Raw genomic sequence first — 23,769 nt, forward strand, 5'->3', positions numbered from 1 at the left:
TCATTTAGGGCATTTGTCACGATTATAACATTGATATAATTGCGAATGAGGATTTTTTGAATCGTTTTTAGTGTTCCGTAGTCAACTAGGAACCCTTATAGTTTCGCCGTGTCTGTCTGTCCGTCCGTCTGTCCGCGGATAATATCAGTGACCGTTAGCACTAGAAAGCTGAAATTTGGTGCCAATTTTTTGGAAATGATCGCTTCAAAAGTAAGAAAAAAGTTCTCCCCCGCCCCTCGAACTTTTGAACCATAAGTTTAAAAAATATCTCAATAACCTAACCACAAAATCAAAATTTAAAAAAATCCCCAACATAGTGGACCATATTTATGAAATATGGCTTAGGACACTCCCGACTAACTCAGCTTTCAGACAAAAAAAACTAAATCAAAATTGGTTCATCCGTTTGGGAGCTACGATTTTTTTATTTTTTTTTAGTATGAATAGGTAGACGTTTGACCACGATCACACCTGATGGTAAGTGATGATGCAGTATACGGTGGAGCACGCTTACCTATGAGATACCTATTCACTCTTGCTTTGATTCACGATGCCACAGACAGACACACACACAGACAAACAGACAGACACGTCAAACTGATAACACTTCATCGTTTTTTACGTCGGGGGTTAAAAATAACTTATTTCATTTCTTCAAATTATGATTTATTTTAGAATCTAATTCATAAGCAACCATAGCTGGGCACCGTTAATCAAATAGTTAACTTCGTTAATCGCTAATCCGTTACTAAAAAAGTTAACTTCGTTAATCGTTAAAGCGATACATTTCGACAAATTTAACGTAAGTTAAAGTTAATCGTTAATCCGTTAACACGTGAAAAAAAAAAAAACTTTTCTTTAAAAATTTAGTTGCATCAGTATCCACTATAACGTATTATATTTCTGTAAAAGGCCGAAGTACAGCTAGCCTATTGAACTCTAGGCTGCACGTGGAAGGCAGTGATCGCCTGAGCTACTGCCAAGAGCTGTGTCAGGAGAGATGCTGGCGGTGACGGGACTGTTGTGGCACTTTGGGCGGTAAAGGCTAGGGAAGCGAATGTGGTAAATAGGGCTCGAATTTGCTGCCCTATCACTACAACAGTCGCCATGGTAAAGCTTAGGATTCACCGAATCAAAGTTAGTAAAAGCAAATCCACGTGAAAAATACTTTTTTAGGTAATATTTCGGACTTTTAGCAATAGACATCGGTAAAACCTAGGATTTACTGGCAAATCATAGGATTTGCCGTACTTCGGGCTTTTATAGTAGCGTTCAGAACGTGTTTTTCGCAGCGCAGATGGCGCCTGAGCTCTACTAGATTAACGATTAACGGACTCGGAGAAATTTAACGGAAGTTAACGAGTCCGTTAACATTTTTTCAAGTTAACTTAAAAGTTAATCCGTTAATCGAAATGTTAACTTCGTTAATTAACGATTAACGGATTAACGAGTTAATGCCCACCTATGTAAGCAACCTAGACTATCTATTAGGTTTATAATAAAATTATTTGCTTCAGGTGGAGAGAATGCTAGAATACACAAACCTACAGCCGGAGAAGCCGGTGGAAACCGACACTAAAGCTCTGAAGTCCAACCATCCCACCTTAAACTTCGAGCAGTGGCCAGAAAAAGGTAAAGAACTAGGCATTTTTGCTCAGATTGTATTTCCTTTTGTACTAAAATAGGTGAAATAAAACTATGGAAACGGATTAAATCGCGTATAATGAATTTAAAATACATCCCGACGTTTCGAACTCTTTACAGCGTTCGTGGTCAACGGGTGACTGAGGAAAAATTAAAATGTGCAAAAGCTACCCACTTACGAGAAATATTAACAAACCATGACCACAAATAATATAGATTTCTAAGGCAGGTTCACACACTATTAATAAAGCTAGTTATACAATATTCAAAAAAATTACTATTACTATGTTAAAAAATAATTAACCAATTAATCTACACAAAATTGACAAAGAACAAACTGCAAATGTCCAACACCATACAACACAAATGCCTCGCAGCCTTCGTCGTGCTTGTTCCATTATCAGATGTACTACTGGATCCCAAGCCGGTGGTAAAGTAAAGCCATCCTCTCTATTAAAGTTTGGATATTTTTTGATCTCAATGGCCTCTCGCAACATTCATTCGATTTAATCCGTTTCCATAGTTTTATTTCATGAGTAACTATCGCGGTAACCGAAGACTAAAATAGTTGATTAAGTTGCTCAAAATGACACATCAAATAGTAACAGCTCGTCCGCGAAATCGTACGTATTATCAAAGAGCATCGAGTTTTATAGAGAGTTACTGTCGAAGTAAAATGTGTAATCACAGTGCACAATAGACTGCCATCCCTTGACACAAGCTTGAAACATATTCTTAGCTTGATATGTGTTAAAATGTCAAATATTAATATTAGCGCCATCTCGCTGAGCGTACCCCAAAGAAGTAATGCCGTCTAGGCCACCGTACCTTTTTCTGTATGGTACTGAGGTACGTTTTTTTTTAGACTTTATCTGTCTATACGGAGTTATATATGTCTTTGGTAATATTGCATTTTAGTTTGAGTCTTATTTTAGAGCTTGGCAAATAAGTCATTACAAAAATAATGCACTTTTTCTACAGAAGTTTCTAATAGGGTGGCAACGCGCATGTGACACTCTTTGAGTTGCATTCGGTCATAGGTTATGGTGACCGCTTTCCATCAGGCGGACCGTATGCTTGTTTGCCACCGACGTAGTATAAAAAAATTGAATAAGCGTAACACAGAAGCAAAACAAAATTAATTACGTAAAAATTTAATGATTTGAATTTATGAAATTGCAGGTGAAATCGCATTCGAAGACGTATCCCTCGAATACGAGAAACCGCCCAAAAAGGAGGAACCACAGAAGCCCCACAAAAAGCAGAAAGACGTCGAAGCCCCCAAAGTGGTGGAGGCGAAAGATCTCCCCACTTACGCTATAAAGGGGGTCACATTTGTGGTGAGGCCCGCTGAGAAAGTTGCTGTGGTTGGCAGGACCGGAGCTGGCAAGAGCTCGCTCATACAGGCGCTGTTCAGGTAAGGAAGTATTAAAAATACATAAGCGCCTGTAGAAAGTTTTCGAGCAATTGTTCGTTGGTGTATTTGTTGCTATCATGTTTCTGTCAGGCGCTATCATCATTTCTTAGACTTATACTATAAAATATAATTGAAGCGTAAGATCTCCCAACTTACGCTATAAAGGGGGTCACATTCGTCGTGAGGCCTGCTGAGAAAGTTGCTGTGGTCGGCAGGACAGGCGCTGGCAAGAGCTCGCTCATACAGGTGCTGTTCAGGTAAGGAAGTATAAAAATTGTCTCGTTGTGACAGAACCTGCCTTTTAGTTTGTGTAGCTACCACGGTAGCTACCGCTGGCGCTAGTTGCAACTAGCAATTGCCGCTTTAATGTACAGCCATAGAGTATGGTTCGACCAAACGATGGAACGCTGCGTGTGCAATCTGGTGTACGACACTTTTTCTTTTTTCTTTTTAATTAAATTTAGTGTGTTCTGTTTGTTATTATTCTTTTTTTTATATAGATCACAGTCTGTTGTTATTTTTCTTGTAACGTTTTTACTTTTATTCTTTTTAACTGTTTGACCACTTTTCTTGTATGTGTTTTGCATTTCTTTTGTCTGTTACCCCCCGTGAATCTTTCTCACTTGGTGGTCTCATCGGAAGATCAGCGCTGGAAGTCCCCAGCAACACGCTGAGATGAGGCCATTTCGTGGCACTTCATTATTTTCTATCTTATTGTTATTATGTGTATTTTTGTCTTGCCTGTGTTCACGAATAAATGTTATTCTATTCTATTCTAAAATACATAAGCGCCTGTAGAAAGTTTTGGAGCAATTGTTCGTTGGTGTATTTGTTTCTGTCAGGCGCTATAATCATTTCTTAGACTTATACTATAAAATATAATTGAAACGTAAGATCTCCCAACTTACGCTATAAAAGGGGTCACATTCGTAGTGAGGCCTACTGAGAAAGTTGCTGTGGTCGGCAGGACTGGCGCTGGCAAGAGCTCACTCATACAGACGCTGTGCAGGTAAGAAGTATTCAAATACATAAGTGCCTGTAGAAAGTTTTCGAGCAATGTTTCGTCAGTGTATTTGCTATTGTGTTTCCGTCAGGCGCTATGACTGATTTCTATACTTTTTCTTGAAGTAATATTTATACTATAAAGGAGGTAATTTTCGTTGTAAGGCCTGCCGAGAAAGTTGCTGTGGTTGGCAGGACAGGCGCTGGCAAGAGCTCTCTTATACAGGCCCTGTTCAGGTAAGAATGTATAGCGCCTGCAGAAAGTTTTCTAGCAATTGTTCGTTGGTATATTTGTTGCTATTATGTTTCCATCAGGCGCTATCAACATAGTTTTTCTTGAAGTTATTTTTTAAAGATCTCCCAACTTATGCTAGATAAAGGGCTGCCAAGAGCTATTCAGGTAAGAACGTATCAATATACATAAGCGCCTGCAGTAAGTTTAGATATGGGTCAAACTATCAAAAGTAAGGTTTATCTTTTTTAAATCCTGTGTCGAGAAATGACAGTCTAGGTTTTTTGCTACAAATAACTATATCTATTACAGGCTAGGTAAAACATCGGGCAAGATATCCGTGGACGGAGTGACCCCGGAGGAAGCAGGGCTGCGCGCGTGGCGGCAGAGACTCGTCGCGTTACCGCAGCGGCCCGCGCTGTTCGCCGGCCCGCTGAGGGACAACCTGGACCCGCAGCATATATATACTGATGCTGAGATATACAACGCACTGCACGAGGTGAGACTAGACAATAGGCTACTTAAACCACAGATGTCATATATACCATAGATCAAGCAAACGTATCTACTTAGCGTGTCAAATGAACTCAGTGAAATCCACTGAGTTGTCCGTCTTTACTCGCAGCTTGCAGCTTTCATGCGTCAGATTTTGTAAGTTGAAGTCAATCAAAACATAAAAAATGCCTCGTTACGTGATATTCAATTGCAACAACACGAAAATTATGAACAATCAAGAGCCTGAGACATATTTAAAATTACAGGCAAGAAACAACTTCAGTACAAAATTTGACACGCTCGGCCCCTATACAAATAGATGAACTTGTTTCTTCTATATAAATAAAGTTCTGTGACTTAACCCTTTTTTAAAGTCTGTCTTATATAATAAATTAAATATAACAAGATCATACCATCCCATACATTAAAATGCGACCGCCTACGAACGCGCTTACACTACACCACACATAGATGGCGCCACAAAAAATGTCTTGTTGCCACCGATTATTTGTAGATTGGCAGTGTCAATTCTGAGCCGTAAATCTATGTCAAAAGTGACACTTAACGCCATCTACAAGTATAATTGAAAGCTACAAGACATATTTTTTGTGGCGCCATCTATGTGTGGTGGAGTGTAAGCGCGTTCGTAGGCGGTCGCATTTTAATGTATGGGATGGTATGATCTTGTTATATTTAATTTATGATCAATCTATGAATGTTGTCAGGTGGAACTAATGGAAATGATAAACAACCTGCCGGCGGGGTTGTCGACGATGGTGGGGGACGGGGGGGGCAACTTCTCCGCCGGGCAGCGCCAGCTCGTGTGCCTCGCGCGCGCCGCGCTAGCGAGGTGCCGCGTGCTCGTGCTGGACGAGGCCACCGCCAATGTGGACACCGAGTGAGTTTATATTTTTCCCCTCACTAGCTCGGAAACACGTGTTTTGTCCTTTAATACCAGCGGGTAAAAACGCATTTTATCCACTAGTGGGTAAAGTAATTTGACCTTGAATAAAGTCAAAATAACTGCTTTAAAATTGATAAAAGCAGGTGAATCTAGTAATAAAGATCATTTACCACCTGTGGAACTACTGGAAGCAGTTTTAACTATAAAACTCCCGTGAGACTCATACATATTTAAAAATATTTTTAAATACTGGAAGCAGTGTTAAACGCACTTTTTGCGTTGTAGTTTCCTCGCTATAGTGAGGGGAAAAGTTTTGTGTTACACTCGGGTGCAAATGTATTTTACTTCTCGTGTGTTAAAAAACTCGCAAGTTCAGGATTCTATTCTGGAACCACTCGCTTCGCTCGTGGTTCAACTATAGAATCCTTTCACTTGCTCGTTTTTCAATTCCACACTCGGCGTTAAAATACAACTTTGCCCCCTTGTATAACAAATAACTATTCCATCAGCAGTCATTGTAACCTTTCCGGCAATAGGCTACTTGCCTCCTAGTCGAATCGGCTTCTTTTTACGAACTGACAAAATGAATTTGAACGACTTGAAAATATAGAATTTATATGAAATCGAATTAAGTGACGTCGCGGTCGACTCGGTTAAAATATATAAAAATATATTTCTGCCTATAAATATATAGAAATATATAAAGATATATTTCTGCCTGACTTATTATTAAATACAAATTGGATTTAAAAATAACTCCTGTCTATGTGTTTCTTACAATTATCTGATGCTTTATTTCGTGCATGGTATAAAATTATTTTAACTACTGTCGAGTTCCCTATTATGGTGAAGCATGGTAGAAAAGGAATTTATACGTGTGTTTTCTGGGTAGGTGACCGATTAACCCTTAAATCTTCCGTATTTTTCTCAAAAACTGCTGAAGCTATCAAGTTCAAAACAATTTTCGTAGAAAGTCTTTATAAAGTTCTACTTTTGTGATTTTTTTCATATTTTTAAAACACATGGTTCAAAAGTTAGAGGGGGGAGGACACACTTTTTTTTTCTTTAAGAGCGATTATTTACGAAAATATTAATATTATCAAAAAACGATTCTAGTAAACCCTTATTCATTTTTAAATACCTATCCAACAATATATCACACGTTGGGGTTGGAATGAAAAAAAAAACAGTCCCCACTTTACATGTAGGGGGGGTACCCTAACAATAATTTTTTTTTCACTTTTTATTTTTGCACTTTGTCGGCGTAATTGATATACATATTGGTACCAAATTTCAGCTTTCTAGTGCTAACGGTCACTGAGATTATCCGCGGACGGACGGGCGGACGGACGGACGGACAGACATGGCGAAACTATAAGGGTTCCTAGTTGACTACGGAGTCCTAAAAAATGGCCCAAATATTGGTATAAAATGTACTTTTTGTTTCAGAACTGACAAGCAGATCCAGAACACGATTCGGAGCAAATTCGCGCATTCTACCGTGCTGACTATCGCGCATAGACTCAACACTGTCATGGATTACGATAGAGTCATTGTCATGGACCGGTAAGATGTCGTTCGGCGCTACACACTCTTGGAGAGACTTTACACCTGCAAATCTTATTACATAGTTAGGAATTCGGGGACCTTTTAGATCCCTAATTTGTAACCTCCGATGGAAAAAAGACGGGGTGTTATGAGTGAGAGTCTGTGGCTTGTGTATAGACCGATTTAGATTTAGATTTTTTTTTTTAATTAGTCGGGAGTGTTCTTAGCCATCATCATCATCATCCTCCTTGCATTTCCCGGCATTTGCCACGGCTCATGGGAGCCTGGGGTCCGCTCTGACAAACTAATCCCAAGATTTGGCGTAATCACTAGTTTTACGAAAGCGACTGCCATCTGACCTTCCAACCCGAAGGGTAACTAAGCCTTATTGGAATTAGTCCGGTTTCCTCACGATCTTTTCCTTCACCGAAAAGCGACTGGCAAATATCAAATGACATTTCGCACATAAGTTCAGAAAAACTCATTGGTACGAGCCGCTTATTTGTTATACAAGGGTGCAAAGTTGTATTTTAATGCCGAGTGTGGAATTGAAATAACGAGCAAGTGAAAGGATTCTATAGTTGAACCACGAGCGAAGCGAGTGGTTCGAAAATAGAATCCTGGACTTGGCGAGTTTTTCAACACACGAGAAGTAAAATACATTTGCACCCGTGTGTAACACAAAACGAGAACTGCCTCCCTGATGCGTCGCGTGCGAGACAGCTCCAACAGCCTTGTGCGCCTAGTGTTGGAATCGCCTGCTTGTGCTATCTGGAGACACTGGGATGGTGTACATATGGAATCCAGAGGCCAAGTGTATAATTTATTATAGTTTTAGTTTTTTTTTTTTAGATGTAATAAATAATATGTAAATGTAACTAACATAGGTTTAAGGGAATGTACACTAACACTATGGATTTTTTCCGAAATAAAAATTATTGAATTGAATTGAATTGAAAACTTTTCCCCTCACTATAGCGAGGAAATTACAACGCAAAAAACGCGTTTATCACTGCTTCCAGTAGCTCCATAGGTGGTAAAACATCTTTATCACTAGATTAATTCACTTTTATCACTTTTAAAGCAGAACATTTGGCTATATTCAAGAACAAATTACTTTATCCACTAGTGGATAAAATGCGTTTTTACCCGCTGGTATTAAAGGACAAAACGCGTGTTTCCGAGCTAGTGAAGGGAAAATATCATTTCTACTTGCAGAGGTCGCGTAGTGGAGTCTGGTCACCCGTTCGAATTGTTAACTCAGCAGAGCGGACGCGACGCGCCGAGGCGATCGCTGCTTTCCAAAAGCCAGGTATACTAAAAACGTATTTTCGGTACAGATGGTCGTTTTTTTACGCACTAGTTCGAGAAGTGGTTCATTATATGCCAGGTCGAAACTTCGGAGGCTCATCTGTACTGAAAAACGTCGTACGATACACGTGCGAAAAGGAAATTCGTAACTCGTGTCGATTTAAAACACTCCCTTCGGTCGTGTTTTAATTTATCGCCACTCGTTTCGAACTTCCTTTTTTACGCACTTGTATCGTAATGTACTATTTTTACACGCTTTTTTTAATTAATGACCAATTGGAAATCTGACATTGCTGACTGTCACTTTGACATAAAAGTTGTCATGGGTCAGTTATCGTGACTATATTGGATTCGCAGGTGTTCGTTGGAAAAACAGTATTATGCAATATCTGGACCTGAAAAGAAAAGGTTATGAACCCCATCTACGGGACTTATGCCGGTCTTGCCTTATAAATAGAAAAATGCTTATACGTTCAAAAATTCAACGTTATTTTATTAATTATCTAGCACATTCTGCTCTGTTATTACGTAAATTAACAATGATCATGGTTTTAGAACCTAGTCTCATATGAAATTACGCTACAACAAGCACTAGACGGTCTTTCTGTACTCATCGCGGGAGGACGGTCAACCCGCCGAGCCTTAAAAAATGTGATTTTTATCACTTAAAAGTACCTTAATTCACTAAAATTTTGTAAAAGCTTTATAAAATATAATATTTGCTATCCCATAGGACCATGCGCATAACGCCAGACTACATTAATTATAGAGTTTTATCCACTCAAACTTTAATTCAAATAAACTATGCCGGTCTTGCCCGCACTGACCTTAACATTTTTTCTTTCTTTTGGCCTCAGAAACGCGTGGTTCAAGTTATGCGGGTTCCTCGCGAGCACCTTGTATAAATCCATATCCATACTAATATTATAAATGGGAAAGTGTGTGTGTCTGTTTGTTTGTCCGTCTTTCACGGAAAAACGGAGCGACGAATTGACGTGATTTTTTTAGGTGAAGATAGTTGAAGGGATGGAGAGTGACATAGGCTACTTTTTGTCTTTTTCTAACGCGAGCGAAGCTGCGGGCAAAAGCTAGTTCCCTATAATAATTCTTTATGTTATTTGAACCAGGTCCAAGCCCCGCTAGCGATTCCCGAGAACTTCACGTTCGACCCGTCGGTGGAGCGCGAACTCGATAACGAGACACTCGTCGTGTCCCGAGACAGGGCTAGGACCTACTCCAACAGGTATTATATACGTTTTTCGCAACCAACGGGTGAAAGCTCTCTTGATTCTTCGAAAACAGATAGCAAAATTGCATTTTAGCCACAAGAGTGCAAAAGTAATTTCATTTAAGTTTTACTTAGATGTTGATTGGTTAAATTTACCGATAAATGATGATTTTAAATCATAAATATCGTCACTACTTTGAAAAAATCTCGTATCTCACGCTGCTCCTCAAAGTTAAAACGCAGTAAGTTTATATGCATTCCATACATACTTACTACAATTTTCTTTTCATTGACAGATGAAGATACGAGTTTTTTTTAAAGTAGTGACGATATGTAATAAATTGATGGATTTGATTATGGTAACATGCACTGTATGTTCGATGGGTAGACTTTCGTTTGGATAAGTCAACGTGCGTCTGTGCAGCTGTGTTCCTGCACGTTCGTGCGTGCGTGCGAGTGTGTGTGCGCGTGCGTGGGTGCGTGCGTGCGTGCGTGCGTGCGTGCGTGCGTGCGTGCGTGCGTGTGTTATAATTTATAATGTATAATTAGGTTAGAGCTAACTTTAAAATTTATGAATTTAAATGTGACATTAATGTAATTAATTTATATTTTTATTGGTAACCGGTTTCAGTCCTTAATTTTCCGTGATATAGTAAATCATGTGTGTAATATTTATATTATTTACAAACAGGTCTGAACTGAGCGATGTGGACGGAGGCATCTTCAAGTCTCTCGTGGAGCAGACTGGACGCGACACGGCCGCCATGTTATACCAGATGGCTGAGGAGGTGACTATTACTGTTCTAACCACAGATTTCATATATACCATAGATCAAGCAAACGTATCTACTTAGCGTGTCAAATGAACTCAGTGAAATCCACTGAGTTGTCCGTCTTTAATCACAGCTTGCAGCTTTCGGGCGTCAATTTTTGTAAGTTGAAGTCAATCAAAACATAAAAAATGCCTCGTTACGTGATATTCAATTGCAACAACACAAAAATTATGAACAATCAAGAGCCTGAGACATATTTAAAATTACAGGCAAGAAACAACTTCAGTACAAAATTTGACACGCTCGGCCCCTATACAAATAGATGAACTTGTTTCTTCTATCTAAATATAGTTCTGTGGTTCTTACCATTCAAACTATATTGGTCAATACCGCTCGATTCTAAATTTCTAGAGCTTTAAAAATTGCTTTATGATCATTTTCAGAGGCTATAGGCTACTTGCCTCCTAGTCAAATCAGCTTCTTTTTAAGAACTGTCAAAACGAATTTGAACGACTTGCTACATACATACATACATACATACAATCACGCCTGTATCCCATAAAGGGGTAGGCAGAACACATGAAACTACTAAAGCTTCAGTGCCACTCTTGGCAAATAAGGGGTTGAAAGAAAACGAAACTATACGACTTGCTAATATGGAATTAATATGAAATCGAATTGAGTGACGTCACGGTCAACTCAGTTACTTTATATATTTCTACCTGACTTATTAAATAGGAATTGGATTTAAACATAACTTCTATCCATTTTTTTCTTGTATTTATCTGATGCTTTATTTCGTGCATGGTATAAAATATTTTATTTTAAGTACAGTCAAAAATTAACTCACTGTCAGTTTTGTGACGATAATTAAGCATGAAATTTCAATAAAAATATTGTTTTTGTGTTAATTACATAAACTTTAAGCGATAATCTACATTCAGAATGTGAAAAAAGGAAATTTTTAGACAGATTTTATGCTTAATCGTCGTCACAAAACTGACAGAGAGTTAATTTTTGTTAACGACTTGCGCTAATTGGGGGGTCCCAAATTCTGAAAATGCCCATACGTTTCCCACTAATTGAGAGTAGCAAGCAGCAAAGGTATGAACTCGCAAAACACCTGTGACAATGAGTAAAAAGGTCATATGCGAAGGCCAGACACTTCTCCGTATTGACCCCACATTGTATATTTCAGCAGTTCTCGAAAAGTTTGTACAAAAATTAAGGAAAAAGTTAAATTGGTTTTTATTAATTCTTATTTTGTTACCAAAATTTTGTTGATGAACTGAGATTTTATGAAGTTTTATTTCGTCATTAAGGTTCTCTAGTATCTATATTTTCTTAAATATAACAATTATCCTGTATATATCTTACGAAAGTCGACTTATATTACTAAATGTTGGTAACAAAATAGGATCAATTAAAATTTGCTGACGTGGCTATGTACAAAGTTGCCGGGAATTGCTGATTTCTGATGCAAAATCCCTGATCTAAATAAATAATAAATTAATAAAATAAATATTGGGGGACACCTTACACAGATCAACTTAGCCCCAAACTAAGCAAAGCTTGCACTATGGGTGCTAAGCATCGAGGACATACCCAATAGAGTGGTAATATGGGGCTGTCCGTCTGCGCAACGGATATGTGATTTGTCACTTATAAATGTTAGCGCACGCTCTCACTAAAACAGTACAAAACCAGTATTGGATCCGTGCGTACGTCTCTGCGAATTGCGAAATAAATTATAGTTTGTTTTACTATTATTATAATGGCGTGCTGTGCTATTCAGTTTCATAGAAAAAACAGCAAAACATCTGACTTTAAAACATAAGGAATAACTTTTCATCGGTAAGTTACGATTTTAAATTATAAACTACTTTATATTAAATTTTGTCCGGAGGCCAAGTTAAACTGGACAACAAAAGTGAAAGGTGATGACGCAGGCTAGACGTATGTCATTATCTCTTGCTTCCACGTAACTCAATTCACATCACACCATCTCTTTCCAGTCTGCACTAGTGTTGTACATGCTTAATTTATAGCATCAAGTGGTGTATCGATATTTAAGTAATGAGTAAGGAATATTATTGTGTGTACCTACTACATAATGATTACACTCTATTTAAATAAAGAAACGAGAAAGTTATCTTGCACTAATGTTTGCATTAATGGTTTATGTCGAATATTTGTATATTATCGATTATGTTAAGCTTGATTGATTATATTATATGTATTAGGTACTTAATTCTTAGGTGTAATTAGATATGTTTTGGGTATATTTAGGTGACACGATTTCGTAAAATCTCTATCTGATATATGTATTAATTTAAATATTACGTTCAAGTAATTTGTAAAATAATAAATTGTTATTTAAATCGAAATAATAAACACAACCTGAGAAACTCGAAGATACATAATTAGGGATTGGAAAATTTCATAACTTTTACTTAAAATAATTATAATCTGATTAAATATTATACCATTTTTACTTCCAAGAAAATATAGTTTTCCCTTTTTTGTATACCGTGTTTTATACTAATAATAATATATGTTTTATACTAATAGTAATAGATTTCTGCTCCACCGTGTGTGCATGCAATGTTACGGACTTTTGGGGCTTGGATACACGGTGGTGCATAAAGCGCGTAAGGGGTTAAAATATCCTTATCGATAAACCTTACTTACGCACTACCTCATCCCTAGCACCTATTACTTGACCTTGTATCAGCCAATGGGAGCGCAGTGAGAGGGGATATGAGTAGCCGCGAGTTGGCGGAATCGTTCTCGAACAAATTAAATAACATTTCTGCTCTATTAGGGTATGTACTCGATGGTGCTAAGCGACGATATACATACTTAAATAATTAAATACATACTTATATAAGGTCCTAATTTATTAGTTGCAGATATTTTAACACATGATACTTTACATTAAAATAATTAACTTTAAATATAAATTAAGAAATCTTTTCATGTAACTTTTTTGATTTCATTTTCTTAACAAAAAAAATAATTATAATTTCGTCTAAAAAAAATCATCATGTGATAATTCACATGTCACAATAACACTGTCTGTCATGTCAACAATTGTTTGTTGTAAATGTCGTAAAGGTTCGGCGGGAAAACTGCACATGTCATTGAAGTGGCCAGTTACAGTTAAGTGGTACGTAAAAGAGGTACTAGAATCTGTTCAATGAGTTTTCATTTAATAATCACATAAACAGGGTGTTTTTACGTAGCAAATTTGTTTTTCCGTTTTCTCCAAAAAAACATCATAAAAGCTATAATGTTTCACGGTTTAATATACTCCAGAGACCGAGTACTATCAGCTGTAAAAATATCTGCATCTAATAAATTAGGACCTTATATACATAGAAAACATCCATGACTCAGGAACAAATATCTGTGCTCATCACACAAACAAATGCCCTTACCGGGATGCGAACTCAGGACCGCGGCTTAGCAGGCAGGGTCGCTACCGACTGAGCCAGACCGGTAATTGAAAGGAAATTCCGAAATTTTTGACACACTTATCCATATTGACCTTACTTCAGTTGAGCATTATTAACTTTAATTTCTTTATTTTCAGAGCTACAACCGAATGCTGGCGAGGAAAAGCAAAGTCGAATGAGGCTTTTTTGTTACCTACATAACCCGTTATTCATTTTCTCCGGATCTCAAAAAAATATGGTGCTCGAATCATTGATCAGCTGTTCTCGAAAAGTTTCTACAAAAATTAAGGAAAAAGTTAAATTTGTTTTTATTATTCCTATTTTGTTACCAAGTTTTTTTTAATGAATTGAGATTTTAGTAAGTTTTATTTCGTCATTAAGGTTCTCCAGTATCTATATTTTCTTAATTATAACAATTATCCTGTATATGTCTTACGAAAGTCGACTTATATTACTAAATGTTGGTAACAAAATAGGATCAATTAAAATTTGCTGACGTGGCTATGTACAAAGTTGACGGGAACTGCTCTTATAGAACTTACGAGCAATGTACCTACTGAAAAACATATTTTACACAGATGGTGTTTTTTTTACGCACTAGTGCGAGAAGTGGTTCATTATATGCCAGGTCGAAATTTCGGAGGGCCATCTGTACTGAAGAACGTCGTACGATACACGTGCGAAAAGGAAATTCGTAACTCGTGTCGACCTTCCTTTTTACGCACTTGTATCGTAATGTACTATTTCTCAAACATGCAATGAAATATTGTCTTTACGTTCCTTAAAATGGTCTGGGAAGTATCGCTTTTTGGGCGCAACAACTCGAGAGGACTGTAAAGGGATTTCATATTATTTTTTAGGCCTAGGCCTGCAAAGTAACTTTTTTTATAAAATATTGTCCTTTAGAGCATTTTTTTTTTATTACTGGATAAAGACCATTTATTACTGGATAAAATACAATACAAAATACAAAAAATACAAAATACAAAATCATTTATTCAGCAAATAGGCCACGGGGGCACTTTTACATGTCAACATTACAGAGTATTCATTAAAGTTAAACAAATGAAATTAATAGAAATATTAACTAAAAATATTAATCATAAGCAAAGTAGCTATACACTGATATAGAATTAGAGATGTATAAAGTCTCTAAATGTCATATTATTACTAACTATAATCAATACATAAAGAAAGTGCAAACAGATACAAAGATAAAAGAAATCTATAATACTTCAATAGTTGTAAAAGACTGAATATTACAAGTAAAAATATTATACTTAATCAAATAATCCATGGAGATGTATAGCGTCTCCAAGAGTAAAATTTTATAAAATTAAAATATTTAAAAGTAAAAACCTTTGTCAAATAATACAAAAAAAAAATAAAAAATACAGAAAATGAACAGCTAAATTACACATTTCAAGAGATGTACAAGTCTCTAGTTGTCAATCATTAAAGAACAAATCAAGTTTACAAATAAGGGCCAATCAAGGTTACAAATTAAGTTTAAAAATATAATCAAAATCTCAGAGATGTATAAGGTCTCTAAGTGTCCAAAAAACTAACATTAACTTAATCAAACTAACATTAACTTAATCAAACATATTTCATTGTATGTTTGAGAAAAGCACTATACATGCCTCGGCGTGAAAACGGATTCCCGGCCTCGTATCCCTATCCGGCCTCGCTCGCACGTTCGCTCGGCCGTATATACCCACTTGGCCGGAAATCCTCATTTTCCCGGCCTCTGATGTAATGTACTATTACATTTTAAATTGTATTTTTCGTTCAAAACGAAAGTTCGAAACGAGTGGCGATAAAAATCGACACGAGTTACGCATTTCCTTTTCACACGTGTATCGTACGACGTTTTCCAGTACTGATTCGCATCCGAAGTTTCGACCTGGCAAGAAATAAATCACTTCTCGCACTAGTGCGTAAAAAAGCAATATATTTTTCAGTGCAGATGGTGTTTTTTACGCACTTGTATTGTACTATTTTGAATCACCTTTCCAGTGATAAAAACTTTACTTAATTTATTAGATACTTAAATGATAACGTATTTACTTAGCCCAGTTGATTTTTATTATAAGATATCTGATCTTGTCTCGAATATGTTTCTAACTAGATATCTAGTAAACTATATGCCGTTAACGGAATTCAATAAAACACGGTGTATAAGTTGATTCTCTTTATTTTGTCGACTGCCAGGAACTAAGTTCAACTTAACTGCGTCGTCCATAGGCTATTTAAAAGTGGGCAGAGTGCATTTTCTACTAAAAGTGGTGCTCTTTGCATTTAAAATGGGAAAGTGTGTGCGTCTGTTTGTTTGTCCGACTTTCACGGCAAAACAGAGCGACGATGTGACTTGGTTTTTTAAGTGAAAAGAAAGAAAGAAAGAAACGTTTATTTGGCGTATAAAAATAAAAATAAATGAAAACTTAACCTATTACATCTTAATTTAATAACACTTTATACACCAAAATGGTTGCCACTCAGCATTTGCCGATGACTAACTAAGTTAGCCATGGCGCTGGTTTTCAGGAGATAGTTGGATAGTTGTACTAAGTGGAGATAGTTGAAGGGATGGAGAGTGACATAAGCTACTTTTTGTCTCTTTCTAACTCCCCACTTCCCTAAAATGGGGGGTTTGTATGGAACTTATCGCAATTTTCGAATATAACACGAGCAAAGCCGCGGTCAAAAGATAGTAATAACATACTTAGTTGAGTTTTGGTGTATTGTTAAATAAATTGAAATATCTGAAAAAAGTTACCATGTGACCAAATCACCTTTAAATTCAAAATATTATTATATAATAGGCTAGTTTCCTACTAGTCAAATCAGCTCCTTTTTAAGAACTGTCAAAACGATTTGCTAATATGGAATACTATGAAATACTGAGGAGTGACGTCACGGTCAATTCATTTACTTTATATCTTTCTGTTTGACTTATTAAATATAAAATTATGTTTAAACATAAATACTGTCCATGTTTTTCTTCTAATTATGTGGTGCTTTATTTCGTGCACTGCATAAAATAATTTATTTTTATTATAGGAAACTAGCCAATTATACATACTTAATGTGATTTTTGATTTTAAAAACATAGGCTTCCCACAGACAGTCTTAAAAAATCATAATCTTAAAAAAAAATTGTATGCAAATTGACGCTGACAGATCTGTCAGTGTCTTGTCAGTGTCAGTTTGAACTGTCAGATTGCATACAATTTTTTTTTAAGATTATGAATTTTTAAGACTGTCTGTGGGAAGCCTTACTCATTTAGGTGCTGCGCCACCCTAAGGCACGCCACAGACAGTCTTAAAAATTCATAATCTTAAAAAAGATTTGTATGTAACCTGTCAGTTGCAACTGACAGAATTTTCAGATTGAACTGACAGGGTGCATACAAATTTTTTTAGGGTTCCGTAGTCAATTAGGAACCCGTAGTTTCGCCATGTCTGTCTGTCCGTCCGTCCGTCCGCGGATAATCTCAGTAACCGTTAGCACTAGAAAGCTGAAATTTGGTACCAATATGTATATCAATTACGCCGACAAAGTGGTAATATAAAAAGTGGAAAAAAATGTTGTGTCCCCCCCCTCTAACTTTTAAACCATATGTTTAAAAAATATGAAAAAAATCACAAAAGTAGAACTTTATAAAGACTTTCTAGGAAAATTGTTTTGAACTTGATAGGTTTAGTAGTTTTCGAGAAAAATACGGAAAATTACGGAACCCTACACTGAGCGTGGCCCGACACGCTCTTGGCCGGTTTTTTAAGATTATGAATTTTAAGACTGTCTGCGGCGTGCCTTAGAAGAGTTTTGCATAGATAAAGAATGAGACTGCTTTTTATTGTATCTGTAGCTTTTTGATTAATAGCCATAACACATTATCGGACCATGCCAATGTCATTTCAATATTTTTTCCCCTCACTAACTCGGAAACACGTGTTTTGTCCTTTAATACCAGCGGGTAAAAACGCATTTATTCCACTAGTGGGTAAAGTAATTTGACCTTGAATAAAGTCAAATTAACTGCTTTAAAATTGATAAAAGTAGGTGAATCTACTAATAAAGATGATTTACCACCTGTGGAACTACTGGAAGCAGTGATAAACGCATTTTTTGCGTTGTAGTTTCCTCGCTATAGTGAGGGGAAAAGTTTTGTGTTACACTCGGGTGCAAATGTATTTTACTTCTCGTGTGTTAAAAAACTCGCAAGTTCAGGATTCGATTCTCGAACCACTCGCTTCGCTCGTGGTTCAACTATAGAATCCTTTCACTTGCTCGTTTTTCAATTCCACACTCGGCGTTAAAATACAACTTTACCCCCTTGTATAACAAATAACTATTACTCCCGAACTGTTATTAGTCATTTACAGGGTCGTACATAGATCTTTAAAGACCTACATAACAGTCTATTCCCCAAAGCCAGCGTCCGCCGGCTTTCCACGCAGTATCGAAAAAATTGAAAACGCATTGTTTGGCTCTGTAACCATGGCAACGCATTGTTTTAACGTTACTGCGCGCGCGCGCAAACCTTTGCGTCAAAATACAGGAAACAGTGTGAATTTCACTAAAGTTATTCTAGAAAACTATTAAAAACTAAGTGCGTGGTCGTAGAAAAAGTATTGTATGCAACGGTTTTTAACTGAGTCAAAAATACTCGTGGCGTCTTCATGCAAGTTATTTGTAGTGACATCTATCGTTAACCACGCGTCAACTAGCGTACTTTGCTCCCTTGTAAAACAAATAACTATTGATCCATGATTGTTTGTTATTCAATTCAATTACATACATGAACCCACAATTGTGATATAACCATGTCATATTTTCATGATATATGTCAATTTAAACTGAAGTTTGCCTTATACAACTTGGTGCTATATTTACTTTGATTATTTTATAATAATTAGCGAATTATAAACATAACTATTATTACGTAATGTGTTATTTCCAATTATGTCAATTGTTATTATTATTTTACCTAATTATTGTTTCACATAAACAATTTCTATAATAGTAATGTTTTTTATTAAATGATCCGAATAAGTACCTCACGTATAAGATTTAATAGTTTTATTTTTATTAAAAATGGAACATATTGGGTGAAATAATAAACAAGAAATTTATCAGTATTCGGGCTATTTATTTTTTTGCCCTAATTTTAATTGTATACATATAATACATAGAGGGATAAGTAAGGAAAGAATTGTAATTCCATACATCAGTAAATGCAAGTTATTTGTAGTGACATCTAGCGTCAAATAGCGTAAATCATCAGTACCACTACTCGACACTAGGTGTCAACAGTGTCGCGTCTGCCAAAAATGTAATATTAAAACTTATATTGACGACCGGTCTGGCCTAGCGCGTAGTGACCCTGCCTGCTAAGCCGCGGTCCTGGGTTCGAATCCCGGTAAGGGCATTTATTTGTGTGATGAGCACAGATATTTGTTCCCGAGTCGTGGATGTTTTCTATGTATATAAGTATTTGTATATTAAATATATCGTTGTCTGAGTACCCACAACACAAGCCTTCTTGAGCTTACCGTGGGCCTCAGTCAATCTGTGTAAGAATGTCCTATAATATTTAATTTAAATTTATTTATATTACAAGCAGAAGGAATTGAAAACAGAGTACTGATTAATATTGTAATATTAGCTAAAAATTGTTGAGGAATTAGGCTTTTTGTTCGTCGCGACATCTATTGACAAGTTGCAGATAATTTACGCTAGTTGACGCGTGGATGACGCTAGATGTCACTACAAATAACTTGCATTTACTAATGTATGGAGTTCTTTCCTTACTTATCCTCTATGATTATTTAGGCATTTTTATTCAATCTTATGTCCTGTACTTAGAGTGTATATAGTTATGTACTTAAGTGATCGAATATAATAATATTATATTGGTTACTAGTACATTGTGATATCTAAAGCGAATAAATATTTTACATAGTGATACGTGTTTTTTTTTACCCGTTGATAATAGTACATTGTGCAACAAGGGGGGGGGGGCGGGAGTTGAATATTACTAACGAGAGTAAGTTAAATCGTGACGGCCGGCCTGGAGCCTGCACAATGTTTTTCATCACACTGGCGATGTAAAAAAAGTTAAGTACGGTACAAGAAATTTCATTATTCCCTTGGTAGAAAGATTTTTCTATAACTCACGCTCCGCCTGCGTGCAATAGCACATTTATAGTGCGGGTGTGATGAACAAGTATAAAGTAAACGTCGATAAAGAATTCACATGGGTCTTTGGAAAGAGACAACGTCACAAGCAAGAAAGAGACAACGCTCTATAAAGACGAATACGTGCATTCTTTCCACTAGTAACACACAACCATTCGTTTTTCGTATCCATAGAGAAATAAGTAAGGGAAGAGTTATTGTAACTCCATACATCAGTAAATGAGGGTTGTTTGTATATAGGCATAGTTAAGTGACATCTAGCGATAATCACGCGACAACTAGCGTAAATTATCAGTACTGCTACTTATCAATAGATGTCGCGACGAACGAAAAGTCTAATGCTCACCAATTTTTAGCTAATATTACATATTAATCAGTATTCTGTTTTCAATTCCTCCTCCTTGCAATCTATACTAATATTATAAATGGGAAAGTGTGTGTGTCTGTTTGTTTGTCCGTCTTTCACGGCAAAACGCAGCGACGAATTGACGTGATTTTTTAAGTGAAGATTAGTTGAAGGTATGGAGAGTGACATAGGCTACTTTTTGTCTCTTTCTAACGCGAGCGAAGCCGCGGTCAAAAGCTAGTATAAGTCATAAACTGTTCTAATATTAAATTTTTGGCAGACGAGACACAGTTGCCACCTAGTATCTAATAGTAGTACTGATACTTCTCTATGTTCGTATCCATGTTTCGTCACTCCATATTGAACGATATAGCCATAGAACTGATGTTAATTTATGGGTAAGGTCCAGCGGATATCGTCTTGCTCAAATCTAGATCAGAGCCCAACTGGGGTAGTACCTCCGCCTTACAGAAGACCGCAGTGTTGTGTTCCTGCCGGTGAGTAAGGCTGCCAGAGCTCAACGAAGGTGCGGTGTGCTGATGACGGGAGGACTTAAGAAACTGACTTATTCCGTCTATTGTCCTTTGGGTCGTCGGCAACCCGAATTTAACCCTCCTTTTTACTGTGTATTTATTTATTAAAGCAAAAGGGAATGTACAAGTTTCTAATGTGGTGGCAACGCGCATGTGACACTCGTTTGAGTTGCAGGCGTCCATAGGTTACGGTGACCGCTTTCCATCAGGCGGGCCGTACGCTTGTTTGCCACCGACGTAGTATTAAAAAAACAGCGGGGCAACTTTGATGGCATTTCTTCCTAACGTGCCATAGTCCAATAGGAATTTAGAAAGCTTGACCAGAAATATAAGACTACGCGCCATCTTGCGGGATTTCATTAGAACTATATTCTTCATACTATACTGAACTGTCACTGCATACATCAGAATAACAGCGCCCTCTAGACAATAGCACAATCTTTTTGAACCAGTGACTGGTAGAGAATGCCCTAAGCCCACCATTTGTACTTATTTTTTATGTGCAGTAAAGTATAATAGTTATTTGTTATACAAGGGGGCAAAGTTGTATTTTAACGCCGAGTGTGGAATTGAAAAACGAGCAAGTGAAAGGATTTTATAGTTGAACCACGAGCGAAGCGAGTGGTTCGAGAATAGAATCCTGAACTTGCGAGTTTTTATTTAACACACGAGAATATATATGATAATATGTTATGATGATATGTTATTTTTCGTTTTTCGTTTTCTTTCAACCCCTTAATTGCCAAGAGTGGCACTGAGACTTTAGTAGTTTCATGTGCTCTGCCTACCCCTTTATGGGATACAGGCGTGATTGTATGTATGTTGTACACGAGAAGTAAAATACATTTGGACCCGAGTGTAACACAAAACTTTTCCCCTCACTATAGCGAGGAAACTACAACGCAAAAAATGCGTTTATCGCTGCTTCCAGTAGTCCCACAGGTGGTAAATCATCTTTATTACAAGATTCACCTACTTTTATCAATTTTAAAGCAGTTAATTTGACTTTATTCAAGGTCAAATTACTTTACCCACTAGTGGATAAAATGCGTTTTTACCCCCTGGTATTAAAGGACAAAACACGTGTTTCCGAGCTAGTGAGGGGAAAAATAAATAAGTAAAGAAGGCTTCGATTGATGTTCACAAAATGCCGCCATTCTCATGCGCGGATCCAGGGGGGGGGGGTCATGGGGGTCATGACCCCCCCCTGGAGCCTAAGTTGGCCATACAAATAGACCACGTGACCCCCCCCTGGGGCCCCGGGCCTTTACCACGTGACCCCCCCTGGGCACGCAGCTGGATCCGCGCTTGCCCATTCTAAATTCTTACCTACATTAACAAACGGACCGCACCCGAACAGCCGACATTGAATTCTATTGTGCCGCGCGAAGGTCGTCACCACTGATTGAGCCGCGAACTCGCGGCCGCCGGCATGTACTTGTAGTGCGGCGATAGAATCGCAGAGTGACTATTGTCAGGGAATAGTCATAATCCATACTAATATCATAAATGGAAAGTGTGTGTCTGTTTGTTTGTCCGTCTTTCACGGCTAAACGGAGCAACGAATTGACGTGTTTTTTTAAGTGGAGATAGTTGAAGGGATGGAGAGTGACATAGGCTACTTTTTGTCTCTTTCTAACGCGAGCGAAGCCGCGGTCAAAAGCTAGCAGTCAGGCTTCAGCTACAAGATGTGAGGAAAAATAAAATGATCCAACGATTATATGATATGTTATTTTATTGTTACCGTCAATATTCACAAGTGTGTCTAAACTAACATTACAGTTACTATATTAACGATAGCGAAATATCTTAGTGCAGGGAGAGCACGGTTGCCGCGAGATAAGACTACCAGTCCTTATGTCATTCATAGTTCCATACAAATAGAAAAATAGGCCATTTTTTCCAAAATTGTTCACCCCACTTTTTTTGTAACATGGGAATTTTTTACGCGATTCATACTCAGAATCGCGAGGTCCTGATAGGAGAAAAAAATGTCTCAAGACTCCCATACGTTTAACCTTAGCTTGCGTACAGAAAATAGTACATTACGATACAAGTGCGTAAAAAAGGAAGTTAGAAACGAGTGGAGATAAATTAAAACACGACCGAAGGGAGTGTTTTAAATCGACACGAGTTACGAATTTCCTTTCCGCACGTGTATCGTACGACGTTTTTCAGTACAGATGAGCCTCCGAAGTTTCGACCTGGCATATAATGAAGCACTTCTCGCACTAGTGCGTAAAAAAAACACCATCTGTACTGAAAAATATTAAATACAGACGCGGACTAAGTACAAAATGTAGCGCGAAAAGATTTCCCTTCGTATTTTTCCGGAAACGTTCGTATTTTTCATGCTAGCTCAGACAATGTCAGTACATCTTGTACTGAGACTGGCTAATAGTTATTTGTTATACAAGGGGGCAAAGTTGTATTTTAACGCCGAGTGTGGAATTTAAAAACGAGCATGTGAAAGGATTCTATAATTGAACCACGAGCGAAGCGAGTGGTTCGAGAATAGAATCCTGAACTTGCGAGTTTTTAAACACACGAGAAGTAAAATACATTTGCACCCGAGTGTAACACAAAACTTTTCCCCTCACTATAGCGAGGAAACTACAACGCAAAAAATGCGTTTATCACTGCTTCCAGTAGTTCCACAGGTGGTAAATCATC

General features: G+C 37.3%; 1 protein-coding gene across 4 annotated transcripts in view; it reads left to right on the forward strand.

Annotated features, from left to right (window-relative positions):
* LOC125240359 (probable multidrug resistance-associated protein lethal(2)03659) overlaps positions 1-14,412 on the forward strand; it is a 94,159-nt gene extending 79,747 nt beyond the window's left edge. For all 4 annotated transcript variants that reach the window (XM_048148263.1, XM_048148262.1, XM_048148260.1 and 1 more), the window contains 9 exons: positions 1,518-1,632; positions 2,827-3,061; positions 4,608-4,794; positions 5,516-5,688; positions 7,144-7,260; positions 8,461-8,554; positions 9,681-9,796; positions 10,473-10,569; positions 14,150-14,412. In XM_048148263.1, the coding sequence (XP_048004220.1) occupies positions 1,518-1,632; positions 2,827-3,061; positions 4,608-4,794; positions 5,516-5,688; positions 7,144-7,260; positions 8,461-8,554; positions 9,681-9,796; positions 10,473-10,569; positions 14,150-14,191 (1,176 nt within the window). In that variant the 3' untranslated portion in view covers positions 14,192-14,412. The remainder of the gene's footprint in view (positions 1-1,517; positions 1,633-2,826; positions 3,062-4,607; positions 4,795-5,515; positions 5,689-7,143; positions 7,261-8,460; positions 8,555-9,680; positions 9,797-10,472; positions 10,570-14,149) is intronic.
* Positions 14,413-23,769: the final 9,357 nt, after the last annotated feature.

This window comes from Leguminivora glycinivorella, chromosome 27 (assembly GCF_023078275.1).
Source record: "Leguminivora glycinivorella isolate SPB_JAAS2020 chromosome 27, LegGlyc_1.1, whole genome shotgun sequence".
In the NCBI taxonomy this organism is placed as follows: Eukaryota; Metazoa; Arthropoda; class Insecta; order Lepidoptera; family Tortricidae; genus Leguminivora; species Leguminivora glycinivorella.